At 38.0% G+C, this 19428-nt stretch overlaps 1 protein-coding gene across 1 annotated transcript in view; it reads right to left on the reverse strand.

Annotated features, from left to right (window-relative positions):
* The window catches only part of PTCHD4 (patched domain containing 4), a 198196-nt gene that overhangs the window by 129124 nt on the left and 49644 nt on the right, over positions 1 to 19428 (reverse strand). The window contains exon 2 of the mRNA XM_007972309.3: positions 7565 to 8045. Coding sequence (XP_007970500.3) covers positions 7565 to 8045 — 481 coding nt within the window. The remainder of the gene's footprint in view (positions 1 to 7564; positions 8046 to 19428) is intronic.

The raw sequence follows: 19428 nt of genomic DNA on the forward strand, positions 1-19428 counted from the left end.
CAATTTCTTATCATAGTGATGATAGGGAATAATATTGCCACTTCCTTTATTGTTTGGCTTAGTTTATATGAAAGAGACAAGTGATGTTTATAAAACAATCCATTTGCTCATCAGCGTTTTCTATACTCCTTGCTGTTGGCTAGCCAATAGAATGTATAAGAAGTAACTGCATCACTTCTGAGGTAAGGCAGTTACCAATAGGTGTGAGTTCTCTATTTTCTCTTTTGCCTACATGGCCTTGAGCACAAACTCTGAGGATGCAAGGTTACAAGATGGAGGCATCCTGGATCCCTGAGTCTCTGTTGGAAGAGAGGTGGCAAAGAGATCTTCCTGACCCACACCAAACTGTGAGACGAGCAAGAAATATATCTTTGTTATGTTAACATAATTAAGGCATTATTTGTTATTGCAACATGGTCTAGTCTAGCTGACCCTGGCCTGCACAATTTTCATGATCTGTCATTATAGTCACACCTTTGTGTATACTGTAAACCTCATTTTTTGTTTTCTGATTAAATTCAACTCAACACCTACCTAACTCTTCTGCACAGCTATATGTGCCTAGGGGTTAAAAAAACAGAAACCATGTTTACTCATTTCTTTTTAAAAAAATTCATGAACACAAACTTCAAGTGGGCCTTTAGAGTTTTCTAGTTCTCTGTCTGAATTTTCTTCTCTAATTCAGTCTCCATTTTTCCAAGGTGACTCAAATTCCTTTCATTTTCCACGAACCAATGCCTCCTTCCCCAAGTTTGTTCTCAGCTGATGATTGACTTCATATTTGCTGACAAAGCTGAAGGCACAGAGGAGAATTTCCACATGCTGTCATCCCCATATACACTGAGTTATCTGGATCTGTCCATGTATTAGGCCTCTCCTTTTCCTATAGTAGGTGAACTGTCTGTGCAATGACTTCACTTATGCTCTGAATCTAGTCCCTTCTTTCCTACTCAGTGGCATTGCTTCTGTAATTTCTTCCTCTCTCTGCTTTCCTATAAAGTTTTCTTTCTCACCTGTGTGTTCCTATCAGCATGCAAACATTAATTTCTTTTTAATTAAAAATCCCTTAAAATAATTGTCTATATTCACTATCTTCACTTCATTTCCTCCAATCTGTATTGAATCTCTTGAAATTACTCTTTCATTTTCAGCATTCCCCCAAGTAGCTCTTTTCAAAGTCACCAATGATTTCTATTTTGCTAAATCAGATGACTACTTCTCAGTTCTCAGTGGACACAATTTCTTAACCGCTTTTGGAACAATCAATCTCTTGTTCCTTCATAAAACACTTTCTTTACTCTGCTGCCGGTTAGTTATTCTCTCTTGCTTCTCATGCTAGTATTCTGCCTGATCCTTCTTAGTATCATTTTCTGAATCCCTCATCTTCCCAATTTTTAACCATTAAAATGCTCTGGGGCTCAAATCTTGGATGCCTTATTTTTTCATTTATATTTATCTTTATAGTTGATCTCACTGGATTCTGTGGTTTTCAATATTAGCTATGCTGTGATGAATCTCAGATGTGTATCTTCAGCTCTGATGTACAGATTTCCTCTGAGCCTGATCTATGTACTGTCTTTATATTGCTGACTCTACATTTGCCACTTGGTTTTGATTTTTCCCCCACAGTGAATTCCTCCCATGTCTTCACTACTGCAGTAAATGGCAAACGCATTCTATCACTTACTTGGTCCTCTAAGCTTGAGGTCATTCTTAACAATTCTTTTCCTCTTACATACCATATCTAGTCCCTCACTGAGTCCTGTCAATTCTATTTTCAAATATTTACCCTGAGTCTAATTCCTTTTTATCACCATCCCTGCTCCCATGCTATTTCACATCACCATTATGTCTCATGCAGAATTTGCAATAACCTGTCAAATAGTCTCTGTAGAATTATTCTTGCCCCATTGCAGATTAATTTATGTAGTGTAGACAAAAATGTCTTTATAAAGTATGTCGGGCCACACACTCTTGTCTCAGAATACTTCAAACAGCTTTCATTTCACTCGAAGATTAATTCTCAGTGTCCTGTATGACCTGACCCAGTACTACCTCTTAGACCCCTTCTCGTGACACTCATACTCAGATCAGACTCTGATCCAGACATATTCACTTTCTTGCTCTTCTTCAGCTTCACCAAGCAAGGTCCTATATTAAAGCCTTTCCACATATATTTCTCTCTGCCAGAGCCACTCATCTCAGGTGCTTCGTTTAGCTCTCTGCTTCAGTTTTACTCTTTAGAAAGACTTTGATCTGACCACTTAGGCTCTTTACCCCTTATTCTGCTTTATTTGTTTTCTTTATATCACTTAAGAACCATACAACATAGTTTATATTTCTTTATTTAGTTGTTCTATTCATCCCTTCTGCAGTCCTAAAATGTAAGGTTCATGAGGGTGACAACTTACTCAATTCTGTTCAATGTCTTTGACTCCAGAAACCAAAATTGCTTGAACATAGTAGATGTTCAATAAATATTTGAAAATTAATACATAATTGAATATGAGTCTCAGTTTGGAAAAATGAATGAAAATCTGTATCTGAAAGGCTTGTTTTAACTTGCAAAAAACGAGTCATCACTATGTCCTGTGGTGTCGAGCTGACTGAAGTGAGAATTCTACACATAACGCAGACTCAGAATGGACCAAAAAAAAAAAAAAAAAAATAGTGATCCGAGGCTACTACCGTCCCTGGCAACTATCCATAGAATATCAGCAAAGTACAGAATGAGCCAGCTTGGCGTCTGTGTGTGATATTAGCCCATATTTCTCATTCCAGAAAGAGGAAACACATCCACATAAAGCAAATGAGGTGGAAAAAAAAAGGCGGATAATGAGTTATAAATTAAATGAGTGCCATTCTCATTGGTATGTGCTTAGAGAGAGAAAGGATGTTAGGTTAGCGCTAAATGAGGTCCTTTCAAGTATTTTTTAAAAAAAATTATGGGCCAGGTGCGTGGTGGCTCACGCCTGTAATCCCAGCACTTTGGGAGACCGACGCGGGCGGATCATGAGGTCAGGAGACCGAGACTATCCTGGCTAACACGGTGAAACCCCGTCTCTACTAAAAATACAAAAAATTAGCCGGGCATGGGGGTGGGCGCCTGTAATCCCAGCTACTTGGGAGGCTGAGGCAGGAGAATGGCGTGAACCTGGGAGGTGGAGCTTGCAGTGAGCGGAGATCACCCCACTGCGCTCCAGCCTGGGGGACAGAGCGAGACTCCGTCTCAAAAAAAAAAAAAAAAAAAAATTATGGCCGGGCGCGGTGGCTCATGCCTATAATCCCAGTTTGGGAGGCGGAGGCAGATGGATCACCTGAGGTCAGGAGTTTCAGACCAACCTGGCTAACATGGTGAAACACCATCTCTACTGAAAATACAAAAAATTAGCTGGGTGTGGTGGCACACGCCTCTAGTCCCAGCTACTTGGGAGGCTGAGGCAGGAGAATCACTTGAACCTGGGAGGTGGAGGTTGCAGTGAGCCAAGATCATGCCACTGCAGTCCAGCCTGGGTGATAGAGAGAGACTCCATCTCAAAAAAAAAAAAAAAAATTATTAGAATTCTAGAATTCTTTTCTGAATGCTTCACCAGAGAGACGGCATGCACCTCTAATAATCTTTTTTTCTAAACCCAAATCTGAGACATACAATTTGACACATGTAATTTTATTATGAGAACACCAGGACAAAGTGTAAAAATTGTCACTGGCCTAAAAAATGTGGGATATTTAGGTACAGTATATATGCCTCTGAAATGACATTGAGAATATTAAGTGAATGAATGACCAGCCAAAAAGAACAAGGAGATGCAATACAGATGGGAGATAGGCAGTCAAAGAGAAGATAGCTGAGCCAGTTCAGTGTGAGGAACAAACAGTATCAGTGACACACCCAGCTTCAGGGACGATACTGACAAGCATGAATAGTTTGAGTATTGACACAGAATGGAGTAAATAAACACTCACTACCTCAAAGAAGTCATTATAGGGAGATAGGAATAGAAATAGAGGTTTACCAGAAGAGTTGGGCTTCTTTCCCTTATACCCAACTAACTTAGGGATTATGAAGTTTTGATACCATATAAACTGTAATTCATCAAAAACTGGTTTCAACCATCATTGTGTGTACCACCAGCAGATATATATGTGGCAAACATAACGTATTTATGCTCAGCATCACATTCTACCTCACCACCTTCATAGCAATGTGTTTTTATGTCTCACAGCTTTGTGCATCTGAGGCTCTGTATGCAAAGCTGTGATTTTTCTATTCTAAAGCCTCTGTCTCTCTCTGTCTTTCTCTCTAACATTAGAAGGCAACAAAGGAGACTATAGATTAGAGATTTGAGGATAACATATACTTTAGAAGTTTTTTGTAAAGGATTAAATACTAACTTCAAAGATGAAACAAATTGTATTTTGAAATCTTCACATTGTAGGGCTGAAGATTCCAAATCCTTTATTTTATATATGAAGGACTTAGGGCAAAGGGACTTCACAGAACTGCCCAATATAACTCACAGAGTTAGTAGAAAAGCTGGGATGAAAACCCAGTGGAGTGTTCCTTTTATTTCACCAGTTCTCAATCTTGGCCTCTTTTCTACTACAATCATTTTAAAAATAAAACAAAACACAACAAAACAAATGCCCCCTTCATGGAGCAAAAATCTTGAAGTACATGTTCTTAGGTCTTTTGTTGGTATGTTTTCAGAAAGAGCAGAAATGTTCCCTTCAGAAGATTTTAAGGACTTGAATTGCAGAAATACTTCAGAGGGACTATTAAGCAGTCTTTCTAAAGTCTGCACCTACACTGTCCAGGGTTCATGTATGAATATAAAGGTCACTGGGAGAGGCGCAAAGTGTGTGTTGAAGGGTCTAGACTTTTCCCTCACTGTGGCTTTTAGCATTCCAGTTATTTGTTTAAGGAATGGAAATACCTCTCAGGCTTTGTAGAGTCTAGGTTACAATGCAGCATCAGTAGAGGTAGTTTTTCTCTTTATTTGTATGGAATATGTAATTGTATATTTTTCTGGTAAATCATTTCATGACCTAATTAGTTTTAGAAAGCAGTTTTAGAAAGGAACCCTCGAGACCGGGCGCGGTGGCTCAAGCCTATAATCCCAGCGCTTTGGGAGGCCGAGAGGGGCGGATCACGAGGTCAGGAGGTCAAGACCATCCTGGCTAACACGGTGAAACTCCATCTCTACTAAAAAACACAAAAAACTAGCCGGGCGAGGTGGCGGGCGCCTGTAGTCCCAGCTACTCGGGAGGCTGAGGCAGGAGAACGTCGTAAACCGGGAAGGCAGAGCTTGCAGTGAGCTGAGATCTGGCCACTGTACTCCAGCCTGGGCGACAGAGCGAGACTCCGTCTCAAAAAAAAAAAAAAAAAGAAAGAAAGGAACCCTCGAAAGCAGTAAGGTGTCCAATTTGTTAACCTCCAATGAAATATGTTTCATTTTTAAATCATGCTGTATGGTTCTTATAAATCTTATTATTTCAAGCGATGAGACTTAATTCAAAAAAATGTAGCAAGTGTAAATGGTTCAAATCTAGACTCATCTTTGTCATTGGTGACAAGAATTTTTTATAGAATATGTTCTTTGGAGAAAAGAAAGATACCATTTATTAACAACATTAATATGTATTTAGAGATGATATGCAAAATCCAGGAAGCCTCAATTTCCTGAAGCCAAGGACTGTTTTGTAGTCATCAGTGAATCCACTGCACTTAAAACATCAGGTTAAAGAGTAAAACTTGCCGATATTTACTTAGCATTTAGTACAGGCTATGAGCTTTAATTAAATACTGTTACATTTTTCAAACCTAGTTTTTGAAAATGATATCATTATACTCCCCATTTTATATGAGAAGTAACTGAGGTTTAAGAAGATAAACTGGCTGGGCGCAGTGGCTTACGCCTGTAATCTCAGCAGTTTGGGAGGCTGGGGTGGGTGGATTACCTGAGATCAGGAGTTTGAGATCAGCCTGGTCAACATGGTGACACCTAATTTCTACTAAAAATACAAAAAATTAGCCAGGAGTGGTGGCCGACACCTGTAATCCCAGCTACTCAGGAGACTGAGCAAGAGAATCGCCTGAACTCGGGAGTCAGAGGTTGCAGTAAGCTGAGATCATGCCACTGCACTCCAGCCTGGGAGACAGAGCAAGACTCCATCTCAAAAAAAAAAAAAGATGAACAAACAACTTAACATCTTAGCATGGCCACAATGATATTGAGTTTATAGATAAATCAGTTAGACCCCAGCATCTATCATATAAACACACTTCGTATTTTCATTCTCAAAATTGTTTGCTAAGGTCAAAAAAGAAAGCGCCTATGTCACCTAGAAGACTTTCTGACCACATGCCTGCATCTTTTAAAATTGCTAATAAAGCTATAATTCAGAACTGATTTTAACCTGGAGAGCGAGAAACAATTATTTTGTTTAAGGAATGAAAACACTTCTCTGGCTTCACAGAACCTATGTTACAATCCAGCATCAGGAGAGGTAGCTCTTCTCTTTATTGGTATGGAATACGTAATTTTCTATTTTCCTGATAAATCTTTCCATCACCTAATTAGTTCACCAGCAATTTTAGCAAAAGCCCTAGCAAGCCCTAAGGTATCTAATATGAAGACTGTCTTGCTCATGTCAGTTCACCACCAATAAACTCTTTGTAGCTTATTCTCTAAATCGCAACACATAGGGAATTACATCACACCTGATGTGTAGAACCCTCTTGCTGTACCAATAGCTATCACCATCATCATCTCTTTTCTGAAAAGACACATCAATCGTGTTGCTAAGCACATACTTGCCTTTATTCCCAGATTTGATCTTCTCTTTGAAGGAATAGGCACACGCACACACACACATACACATACACACACACACACACCACCTACACTATTTTCTAGACCATTTATGTACAGCTGGTGGAAAACTTACAAGATGAGATAATCTTGACTGAGGCTATTCATTAATTCTTTTCACTAAAGATGAAAAAAATTAGAAGATATATCTAAGTGGCAGCAGGAAGGTTTTAGTTTATATAGAGGGAGAGGAATGGAGTATACTCTGTGCAGAAACTTTGAAATAAATTAATAAACAAAGCTTATTTAAGTTCTTTGAGATTAGGACACATCATTGGTTCTCAAAATTTTCATCTCATGATATTCACTTTTCACTCCCATGAACTTGAGAATGGCCATGAATATGGACCACAACATTTTGCTCAAAGTAGGTTTTGGATCTCCTTAACTCTGTCTCTCATAATCCCTGACCTGTTATTTTTGAGGGATCTGAGTAGAGAATTCCAATGTTGTATAACTTAAAAACATTTGACAGCATTAAATTAAATGAGAAGATGGTTCGGTCATCCCATAATTTCACAAAAGGCCCAATAATTAGGTGAAACAGACACAACCTCAAGTAAAATTTTACATAACGACATAGACACACCAATGCAAAATTAAAACAGATTTCCACCTGAGAATTCAAGAAATATACTACCTTGCCCCAAACCGGTAAGAATCCGATTACCACAAGGATGGATAGTTACCCATGGCGAAGAACGGGATTCCCAGCAGGGTGGAGTTGTACTTTCCATCGGTGATGAAGAAGATCCCTGCTGCCGTGATGATGGAGATGCATACTGTGAGCACCCCCAGGAGGCCCAGGAAGGGCTTACTGCGCAAGCAGTCCTTCATGGAGCTGGAGAGGGTGGCTGTGGTCAGGATCAGCACGAGGCTTACCAGGACCTTACTTCTGGCCAGGATGCTGGTCTTATGAAAGTCTCTCCAGAGGCTAAAGGATGCTAAAGAGTAGAGTTGGAGGTCTTGATGCTCCTCCTGGAGCTTCCTCATAAGCTTACAGAACTCATTCTCCCACTTCTCCCCTATGAGGTCTTGGGTGGCAGAGCCATAGGTCTGGAGGTAGTAGGTGATTTGAATGGCTCTGGCTGACTTGACCCGCTGGTCTTTGCTGTTTGGCACTTCCACTACCCCGCCCAGTTGGTGTCCAATAAAACTGTTCCTCCCATCCTTCAAAACAGAAAAAGAAGAGACTTCAATTACCAAACGGATTTACATTCCAGGGAATAGATTCTTACTCTAAGTGAAAGGAGTACAAGGAAGGCAGAGATAGGTGCTAGTAATTGTGAAACTGATGTGGGTGGAGAGGCAAGTTAGAATTTTATATTCAACATTTGGAGCTACATGGGATACCCTGCATGATGATCAAGGACAGAAAATACACAAAAGTATTACAAAGTTACAGAAGAATCGCCACATGCATAGAAAAATGTAGATAAATATTTTGATCTCACTCGTATCCCAATTCCCAACATTTCCTTTGGTAACAATCCATTACAACTCCTTAATACAGGATCAAGCTTTATGATTCAGTTTCAGCCAAAAGTAAAGCTTGCCATGAACTAATAATACTTCAAAAGTTAAGATAATCATCTGTTCTATAAACATACACTAATCTTTCCAGGGTTCATTCATATACCTATGCCAACACTCATACAAATACACACAAACATGAATATTCTTAAATATTCTCTATATTCTGGGAATATAATTGCATTCTGAAGAGCAGTACAAAAATATTGTTTCTTACAACTAATTTAATGGCATTGAAATATTTCCTAAATATGATGTGAACACCTATTCACACATTACAATGCTCCCTCCAAACACCTGTCTCAGACATAGGTTGACCTTTTCTTATTGATGACAGTAGACAAATCCCCTAAATGAGACTGAAAGAATTTCAGACTGAGTTGCCAAAAATCAATTCATTTCCAGAATTTGAGATGAAGTAGAGTAGGCAAGATCATGAGAGTAGGAAATTGCTAAGAGAAGCAATCACTCCCCTTTAAGGCACATGCATGTGGCCAAAGAGTTACTAAAACAGGTTGAGAACAGTAATTATCATCCAGTGTTCCCCAACATGAAGAATGAAATCTCAAAGAGCTGTCAACAAATTATCATTAATTTGGAAAGTTTATTATTGCCACAACTATCATTTATTTCAGTGGCAATGGTTCTCAGAATACTGAAGCTGGTAGCAGGTTGCATGATGAGGTATAGCATTGAAAGTATGCTCAAGTACCAGGTGAGAGGCAGGCACTAAGGTACGTTTATGTTACAGGTAGACTGTGTGTCAACTGAACTTGCCAAGGCGTTTATCTAACAAGGATATAAAGGGGTAAAATCAGGAGAAGAAACAGTTCTTCCTAGAGTGGGTAGGGCAGAAGACAACAAACTGTGATAACTGGTCTTTCACAGAACTCGGAGGTATTATGTACTCTAGCAGACACATGTCTTAATTCTTGTGGACTTGTTTAGCTCAGACACTTATATCTAAGGCACTTGTTTGTATTTGCATTTTTAACATGTGACAAAGCAACCCTAATATTTGAGAATGTGTTGCAAACACAAAAAGTTTACAATATTTACAGAAAGTAAAAATGCTGTTAGTAGGATCACCAGGAATTCCAAGTGAGGAATTTCTTTTTTTTTTTTTCCTTTAATTATTCTTTAAGTTCTGGGGTACATGTGCAGAACGTGCAGGTTTGTTACATAGGTATACACGTGCCATGTAGTTTGCTGCACCCGTAAACCCATCATCTACATTAGGTATGTCTCCTAATGCTATCCATCTCCTAGCCCACCACCCACCGACAGGTCCTGGTTTGTGATGTTCCCCTCCCTGTGTCCATGTGTTCTTGTTGTTCAACTCCCACTTATGGGTGAGTGTTTGGTTTTCCATTCCTGTGTTAGTTTGCTGAGAACAATGGTTTCCAGCTTCATCCAAAGGACATGAACTTATCCATTTTTATGGCTGCATTGTATTCCAGGGTGTATATGTGCCACATTTTCTTTATCCAGTCCATTATGGATAGGCATTTGGGTTGGTTCCAAGTCTTTGCTATTGTGAACAGTCCTGCAATAAACATACGTGTGCATGTGTCTTTACAGCAGAATGATTTATAATCCTTTGGGTATATACCCAGTAATGGGATTGCTGGGTCCAGTGGTATTTCTGGTTCTAGATCCTTGCAGAATTGCCACACTGTCTTCCACAATGGTTGAACTAATTTACACTCCCACCAACAGTGTAAAAGCATTCTTATTTCTCCACATCCTCTCCAGCACCTGTTGTTTCCTGACTTTTTAATGATCGCCATTCTAACTGGCGTGAGATGGTATCTCATTGTGGTTTTGATTTGCATTTCTCTAATGACCAGTGATGATGAGGTTTTTTTTCATATGTTTGTTGGCCTCATTAAATGTCTCCTTTTGAGAAGTGCCTGCTCATATCCTTTGCCCACTTTTTGATGGTTTTTTTTTCTTGTAAATTTGATTAAGTTCCTTATAGATTCTGGATATTAGTCCTTTGTCAGATGGATAGATTGCAAACATTTTCTCCCATTCTGTAGGTTGCCTGTTCACTCTGATGATAGTTTCTTTTGCTGTGCAGAAGCTCTTTAGTTTAATTAGATCCCATTTGTCGATTTTGGCTTTTGTTGACATTGCTTTTGGTGTTTGAGTCATGAGGTCTTTGCCCATGCCTACGTCCTGAATGGTATTGCCTAGGTTTTCTTCTAGGGTTTTTTATGTTTTTATGCCTTACGTTTAAGTCTAATCCATCTTGAGTTAATTTTTGTATAAGGTATAAGGAAAGGGTCCAGTTTCAGTTTTCTGCATATGGCTAGCCAGTTTTCCCAACACCATTTATTAAATAGGGAATTCTTTCTCCATTGCTTGTTTTTGTCAGGTTTGTCAGAGATCAGATGGTTGTAGATGTGTGTCATTATTTCTGAGGCCTCTGTTCTGTTCTATTGGTCTATATATCTGTTTTGGTACCAGTACCATGGTGTTTTGGTTACTGTAGCCTGTAGTATAGTTTGAAGTCAGGTAGCGTGATGTCTCCAGCTTTGTTCTTTTTGCTTAGGTTTGTCTTGGCTATACGGGCTCTTTTTTGGTTCCATATGAAATTTAAAGCAGTTTTTTTTTTTTTTTTTTTTTTTCCAATTCTGTGAAGAAAGTCAGCGGTAGCTTGATGGAAATACATTGAATCTATAAATTACTTTGGGCAGTTTGGCCATTTTCTTTCTTTTTTTTTTTTTCTAAGAAAGGTATATTTATTTATTTTTTCTTTTTCTTTTTATTATACTTTAAGTTCTAGGGTACATGTGCATAATGTGCAGGTTTGTTACGTATGTATACTTGTGCCATGTTGCTGTGCTGCACCCATCAACTCGTCAGCACCCATCAACTCGTCATTTACATCATGTATAACTCCCAATGCAATCCCTCCCCGCTCCCTCCTCCCCTTGATACGCCCCAGTGTGTGATATTCCCCTTCCCGAGTCCAAGTGATCTCATTGTTCAGTTCCCACCTATGAGTGAGAACATGCGGTGTTTGGTTTTCTGTTCTTGCAATAGTTTGCTGAGAATGATGGTTTCCAGCTGCATCCATGTCCCTACAAAGGACATAAACTCATCCTTTTTTATGGCTGCATAGTATTCCATGGTGTATATGGATAAACCTGAGAAAAACAAGAAATGAGGAAAGGATTCCCTATTTAATAAATGGTGCTGGGATAATTGGCTAGCCATAAGTAGAAAGCTGAAACTGGATCCTTTCCTTACTCCTTATACAAAAATTAATTCAAGATGGATTAGAGACTTAAATGTTAGACCTAATACCATTAAAAACCCTAGAAGAAAACCTAGGTAATACCATTCAGGACATTGGCATGGGCAAGGACTTCATGTCTAAAACACCAAAAGCAATGGCAACAAAAGCCAAAATTGACAAATGGGATCTAGTTAAACTAAAGAGCTTCTGCACAGCAAAAGAAACTACCATCAGAGTGAACAGGCAACCTACAATATGGGAGAAAATTTTTGCAAGTTTGGCCATTTTCACAATATTGATTCTTCCTATCCATGAGCATGGAATGTTTTTCCATTTGTTTGTGTCTTCTCTTATTTCCTTGGGCAGTGATTTGTAGTTCTCCTTGAAGAGAACTTTTTGCCCACTTTTTGATGGGGTCCTGTACATCCCTTGTAAGTTGGATTCCTAGGTATTTTATTCTTTTTTGTAGCCATTGTGAATGGGAGTTCACTCCTGATTTGGCTCTCTATTATTGGTGTATAGGAACGCTTGTGATTTTTGCACATTGACTTTTGTATCCCGAGACTTTGCTGAAGTTGCTTATCAGTTTAAGGAGATTTGCGACTGAGAGTGGGATTTTCTAAATATACAATCATGTCATCTGCAAACAGAGACAATTTGATTTCCTCTCTTCCTATTTGAATACGCTTTATTTCTTTCTCTTGCCTGATTGCCCTGGCCAGAACTTCTAATACTATGTTGAATAGGAGTGGTGAAAGAGGGCATCCTTATCTTGTGCCAGTTTTCAAAGGGAATGCTTCCAGGTTTTCCCTATTCAGTATGATGTTGGCTGTGGATTTGTCATAAATAGCTCTTATTCTTTTGAGACACGTTCCATCAGTACCTAGTTTTTGAGAGTTTTTAGCATGAAGGGGTGTTTAATTTTATTGAAGACCTTTTCTGCATCTATTGAGATAATCATGTGGTTTTTGTCATTGGTTCTGTTTATGTGATGGATTATATTTATTGATTTACATATGTTGAATTAGCCTTGCATCCCAGGGATGAAGCTGACTTGATCATGGTACATAAGCTTTTTGATGTGCTGCTGGATTTGGTTTGGCAGTATTTTATTGAGGATTTTAACATTGATGTTCATCAAGGATATTGGCCTAAAATTTCCCCTTTTTTGCTGTGTCTCTGTCAGGTTTTGGTATCAGGATGATTCTGGCCTCATAAAATGAATTAGAGAGGAGTCCCTCTTTTTCTATTGATTGGAATAGTTTCAGAAGGAATGGTACCAGCTCCTCTTTGTAACTCTGGTAGAATTCGGCTGTGTATCAGTCTGGTCCTGAGCTTTTTAGTTGTTGTTGTTGGTAGGCTCTTAATTACTCTCTCAATTTCTGAACAAGAAAGGAATTTTATAGTCACTCCACTTTCTCCCTACATAATAAATGAATACAATCATTCTATTTATTTCAATGTGACCAACTCTAAAGGAACAATCCAATAAGAATTTGATTTTTTTTTCTCAGAATGTCTCCCATTTCCATATAATCTTTATAATTTTCCCATCTTTTTCCTTTTGGAATCAAATGGAAATTTTGGCTGTGGTTCCCAAGGCTCTCTCTTGATTAAATGTCATGGGATATTACCATGAGCTGCAAGTAGAAAGGTAGGCATGCTTTGAGAAAGAAGGCGGGGATCTTATCCCAGAACTGAGAAATTGTGGAAAATTTCTACTCTTTAAGTTGACTCTAATTGCTCCCCAGTTAGGCTCATTTATTTTTGTTTTAAGCTTGGTATAATTTTTCGTTCCACCCTTGTTTTTACACCTTTGAAATCCCACTTTGATGTGGACTTGTACTTCTGATTATTTGAAAGAGACAAGTTTTTTAAAAGCATTATCTATTTACTTAAGAATGTGCAGCTATCTGTCTTTACTTATTTCTATCATCAAAAAGATTTCTTAGAGATCTTTAGCAGCAACAAAATGATTTATTCATCTCTGGGGGCTCATTTGGAGATTACAGTGAATAAAAGAGGGTGCTGATAATGTATCTGGACAAAAGACAAAATTTTAAAGAAAGCTAGTATCATTGGTTTTTAAACAACAGATCTTCATTGAATTTGGCTGGCTGCTAGCCCCTCTTTTGAAGTTGTCTAATTCCCATTTTTACAAAAAACAGTTTATAAAAGGTACACTTCTATCCCTCTTTTTCTATTATTTTAAAATTAATATAACAGATAGAATGAATTTCTTACTCATATTTTTCTCCATGCATCAGAACAAAATAAATAAGGTTTTTGGCTGTTCTGGAATTGAAAGCTCCATTAAAAGGTCCACATTTTGTACCTGCAGTTGGCCCAAAAATCCAACTAATTTAGTTCTGAGAAATACACTTTTGTACATTATTTGTATGGGAAAACTATACTATTTTGTAAGGGATTATAGAAGAGTTTATTCGCTTCCCAAACTAACCAACTCATAGATGCTTCTATGTAGGAAAGACAAAGAATGAATGTAAGAAATATTGTAATTATCCTGCGGACAGAACTTCCTTGAAGTTATAAGATGACTACAAGTAATAAGGAAAGAACACTTAAACAGGAATCATGTGAACTGAGTTGCAGTGTGCAGCTCACATTAATGGGAAAACTTCCTTAGTTCATGGCTAATTCATTAGCTCATGGCTAGTTTATTTGGTTTTCTTATCTATAAAATGAGCAACTGTGAGTACATAAATGTATGTTTACATAATAATTAAGTAATTTTCAGCTCTATTTTTCTATGAAAATACAACGTATAAAGTTTCACTGAAGATGCCTGGATGTCAGAAAGGATATCATTATAACTAATAGAGTCATTAATGGATTATTTATATAATTGATAAAGATCTTACTTTTTACATGATGAAGCCCTTTTGGTTAATAGATGAGCAAACCTAGAAGCTCAGAGAAGGTAAACCTACTAAAGTGATGATTCCAAGGTTGAAACTCAGATCTTCTGAGTCCAAGTCCAGTCCTTTCTAGAATCTTAGGGGAGTGATTTCAGGGAAGCCAGTTTGGCTCCTGGTCCCCATGAAATGTTCTTTATGATTACAACTTATTTCACTTGTAGACCCCCTTTTCCAATGTCGTCCTCTCCACTAAAGCAACTGCCTAGCAATGACACCTACTCGTATACTGATTCAACTTCTTCTTTTCTCCAAAAAGCTCCTACAAAAATTCTGAAATTCCTCTAAGTGTAGAAATCACCTTTATGTCCCAATAAAGACAAGTAAGAATATGACAAGATGCTAACATGCCGTTTTCAATGCTCTCCTATGTGACTGCTTCACTGAACTGACATCATTAAGAGTACACAACTTTGGTTCCTAGCTCATATCCCTGTGTCCACTGCTGTTCTTCAATCTACTCTCCACACGGAAGCCAGAGTCTGCTTGTACAATTCTAAATAAGACAACATCATCCCTACACCTAAAACCCTCCCCTGGCTTCCGCTTGCACTAGGAATACAACAAATGCCTCTTGCCTCGCTTCAAAGGCCCTGCTTAGCCCATTTCTAGAGGAGTCCTCAGATCTATCTCCTATCACCCTTCTCATGAACTCTGCTCCAATTATATATTGTTTTACCTTTCCTCCTAATCCTTGCCAAGTTAATTTCTACCTTATGACCATTGCATCAGCTGTCCCCTCTGCCTGAAATGCTTTCTTCTGCCAGGACTACTTCCTGGTCACAGAGGACTTAGCTTCAAAGAACTATTTGACCCACAAGACCTAAACCAGCCTTTCCCTGCAATCATTCTATTGCATAGACCTTTTTATCTTCTTCCCACTATTTGAAATGATCTTATTTTGTCATTTAATTGCTCCTTTCTGTGTCCTCTGCTAGAACGTGTGCTTGTTGAAAGCTGACACCTTTCCTGTTTTGTTCACTGATAATTTCCTTGTGCCTAGAAAAAGCCTGATGTATAAGAAACATTCCATAATATTTATTAGCTGAGTAAATTCACTTTAAGATGTATATAACTAATTATAGGTTACTTTTTAGAGGCTACTTTATTAAGACCAGGACAAGTAAGAGACAGATCAAAGTGCCTGAGAATAGTAGGAACTCAAATGAAAAGAGACGTATGTAGAAATTTGAGGCTGATACAGAAAAGAAACAACATCCCTTTTTCAATCTGCTTATTCTAGTACAGCATTTCCCCCAAATATGTTTCTTTTTCATTTTCACTGTACACCAAGCATGTGCAGTAAGCTGGTCAACAGACAGGGGGACTTAAGGAGTGCAAGCAAAAAGAATTTGCATGTATCATGGTCCACAGGCAAAAGCCAGCATAAGATGCTCAGGGACCTGAAGGGAGTAATAGGATTTGAGGCTACAGAAGGCAGCAGGGCCTCTTCAGTAAAGGCCATGAAAGCCTTATTAAGGAGTTGGACTTAATTATCCTTCAATACAAATCCATTGATGGGTCTTAAGGAAGCGAATGACATGATTTACTTTCAAAAGTTCTCACTCTCATCGGACTGTGGAAAATGATGTAGGAAGTAAATGTGACTCTAAAGGAAAGAGCTCAGTTAGGACGTCCCTGCAGTATTTCAGGTTCTTGATGCAGCACAAGAAAATGTCAGCTGAGGCAGTTTCTAGTAGGTAAATTGTTCCAAGGTGAATCATTGGAATTACAGGTCATGATGCTATCTCACGGTCACAAAGCATCTCATCACATTCTCTCTCCAGCAGCACTAATGCTGAAGAGAAAAAATAATCTTGGGTTCGAAAGCTCTTGTTTAGTTTCAGGTTACTATTCTGTAGCTTTAAAAATTACTCCCACTCAATGCAGAGCTTTCAATAGCTCTAGAGTAGAAAACTAAACTCTCAGAGAGAAGATTAAAAAATTATTAAAGTGATAAGAGAGGATGGAGACATTAATGTCACAGACAATAGTGCAGAGAAAAAAATTACTTGATGATGGTTTGAAATTACAGGGGAGAAAGTACAATATTTGTTCCTTCTATATACTAGGTTGGCATTCAGACACTTTCTGTGACTGCAAGATAATTTGACAGCATAGCTCTTGTCCAAGACAATTGCAATTCAGATTTCATTGATTTTTCCATGAGGCAGACACTGCAAAGTTATTGGAAAGTTTTAGATGGTTAGTTGTCTCATCACTGAAGAGAAAGTCTTCCTATGTTTAGTAGATGGTGACATTTCCAAAGAAATGATATTGTTTCTTTTTTAATCAGATTTTTCCTCATATTTATTTTCTAAGTTATATATCTTTGTTTTATTACCAGGGTCAAGTATATACACAAACTAGGATTAAATGAAAATGTTGGTTATCTTTATTTTCCACACCAGAACTTCATATTTAGTAGAAATGAGAAAAATTGAGAAATACCTAGTTTGTACAAGATATTTAATTTTTAAAAGAAGAATCAAAAGTCATTCTCAAATTGAGGACTTTAAAGCATTAAAATGCCCTAAATAAGTAGTAAATTCCATTTATTTTGTCACATTAGTAAGCTAAGAAAAGGCCATGGTGTAGTTCACATGTTTTTCAAAGAAGAAGATTAAAAAAAAACAAGATTTCTGTGTTGCTGAAATAAAATAAAAATTCTAACCATCCAGAATATAAAATAAATTTAAAAGAGAACTCTAGCATATCAGTTAACTGGGACTTGGTTGGAAATTTTTAACACATGTGGTAGAATCAGTTCTAAGACATAAGAATTCTATTCACATTATCTTAGGCAACTCTTCCAATCACTCTATGAAGAAGTGTTATACTGCAGTAGCCTCAAGTCACCAGTAAGGACATTGAGACCAAGAGAGAGGATACAATGAAAGAAATATTATACTGCTACTAAGTAGTACAGCCAATCACCTGATTTGTGTGTCTGACTCCACATTCTTAACACAACTGTCCATGTATTTGGATAATTTATATATACATTATACATATAAATGGCAGATACTACAATATAATGGTTATGTACACAGATCCAAGAGTCCACTGCCTTGCTTAGAGTCCCAAACTCAACACTGACAAGATGTGCAAGGGTCATAAGCTCACTCTGTGTCAGTTTTATTATCAGTTAAAATAAGAATTATATAGGCATTAGAAATTGAATATGTGGATATATAATAAGTATTTAGAATAGTGCTCAGAAACAGTTGGCTATTATTTCAATTAATATATGTTATAAATAAAATGCTTGAATAATACTGTTTATTCACTTATGCATCTAAGATTATTCCACATTTTCCAGTAAATGTTTGTAATATGGTGGAAAGAACACAGGGCACAGGACCAAGACACCTGGTTTCAAGTTCCAGTTCTGCTACTATACAGCCGGGTGACAGAGGACATGCTGTTCGGCTTTTCTGAATGCCAGCGCCCTCATCTCCAAAATAAAAAGTGTGGCTTATTTATCTCTAAAGGTCTTATCTGCCCTATAGTTAATGATTCATTGGTGGTAAAGCCATTAGACACTACACAGTATGCTGCAGAAATCTGCACCAAGAGAAAAAATAAAGAAAAAAAAAAAGGAAGGGAAAACACACACTGACCAGTGTTCATTTCCATAGAAACAAGAAGCATTTTATCTTCTTGTAAAGCTAGACCAAGTCATGTGTTTACCCTTTCTTTGAGTAATCTCTGGAGAGAATTCTTCTCAAATGGAGAAGGATAAGGAATTTGCTCTAATTTACCTAGATGTAAATCACCTCTGTAGCCCGGATGAATTAATTTATTTCTTAGATAGTAAAATTCATTTTATCTCCAGATGTCTACTAGTATTCTCTCTGCTGTTTGCTTATCAAATACTAGTTCAAATAGGTTTTAATTTCTCTCTTATGTAAAGTCTTTGCACAAAGCTATTAACAATGTGCAGAAGTAGTTAACATCTGCATTAAATGTGAGCCATGTAAAAATAACCTTTGTTTCTCTGTAGCTTATATTAGTGATTCTATCCCAAAAGTTTCCATAAAAAGCAATATTACTATTATTACATGAATGAGGCTTTCACAAAGAGATCACAGCGATTCTTAAAAGCAAGCATTCCGATATCAAACAACACTTAGCTCTGATGTTGACCTACATAAGAGAAGTTGGCCACCACTAACGCAGGAGCATTTGAGGAAAGCAGCAAATCCCTATGTATAGTGTCCCCCTTCAGTAAAAGATTAAAAGTCCTGCCATTTTTGCCTTTCTTCTGGACTAAGAAATTCTCTTCTAAAGAGGCTCTAGTTTACAACCAGAGGCTATAGGACTATGACATCTGGAACATGAGCACCTTTGACTGGAAAAGTAGATCAGACTGACAAACTACGGAGGCAACAAAACTCAGAGTAGAGCTCAAAACATCCTCATGGAAACAAGAAAGTTAGGGAAGATAAGAACCTTTGGCATTGTTGGTACCTTCATAGGGCACCAGTGTGTGAATATGTGGGGGTACCCAAGGATGTGACAGAGAGCACAGGTGGAAAGAGGCAAGGAAAGAGGCAATTGCTTATTCATTAAAGAAAGATTCAGTGAGCACATGCTCTGTGCCAGACTGCTTTGAGGACAGAGTGGTGGACAGCTACAGGGCCTGTCTTCAAAGGGCCTATGGTGTGGGGTCAGGGAAAGAAGTAAGCAGGCAGGCATTTTTAAAAAATATAAGTACTGTGTCAGTGATTAACATAAGATGAAAAGAGAGCACCGAGGAGGAATCACCTAACTTAGTGGGTACTAAGGGGGCTTTCTAAAGAAGGTGTTATCTTAGCTGAGTCCTGAAGCGTAA

This window comes from Chlorocebus sabaeus, chromosome 17 (genome assembly GCF_047675955.1).
Source record: "Chlorocebus sabaeus isolate Y175 chromosome 17, mChlSab1.0.hap1, whole genome shotgun sequence".
NCBI classification, from domain to species: Eukaryota; Metazoa; Chordata; class Mammalia; order Primates; family Cercopithecidae; genus Chlorocebus; species Chlorocebus sabaeus.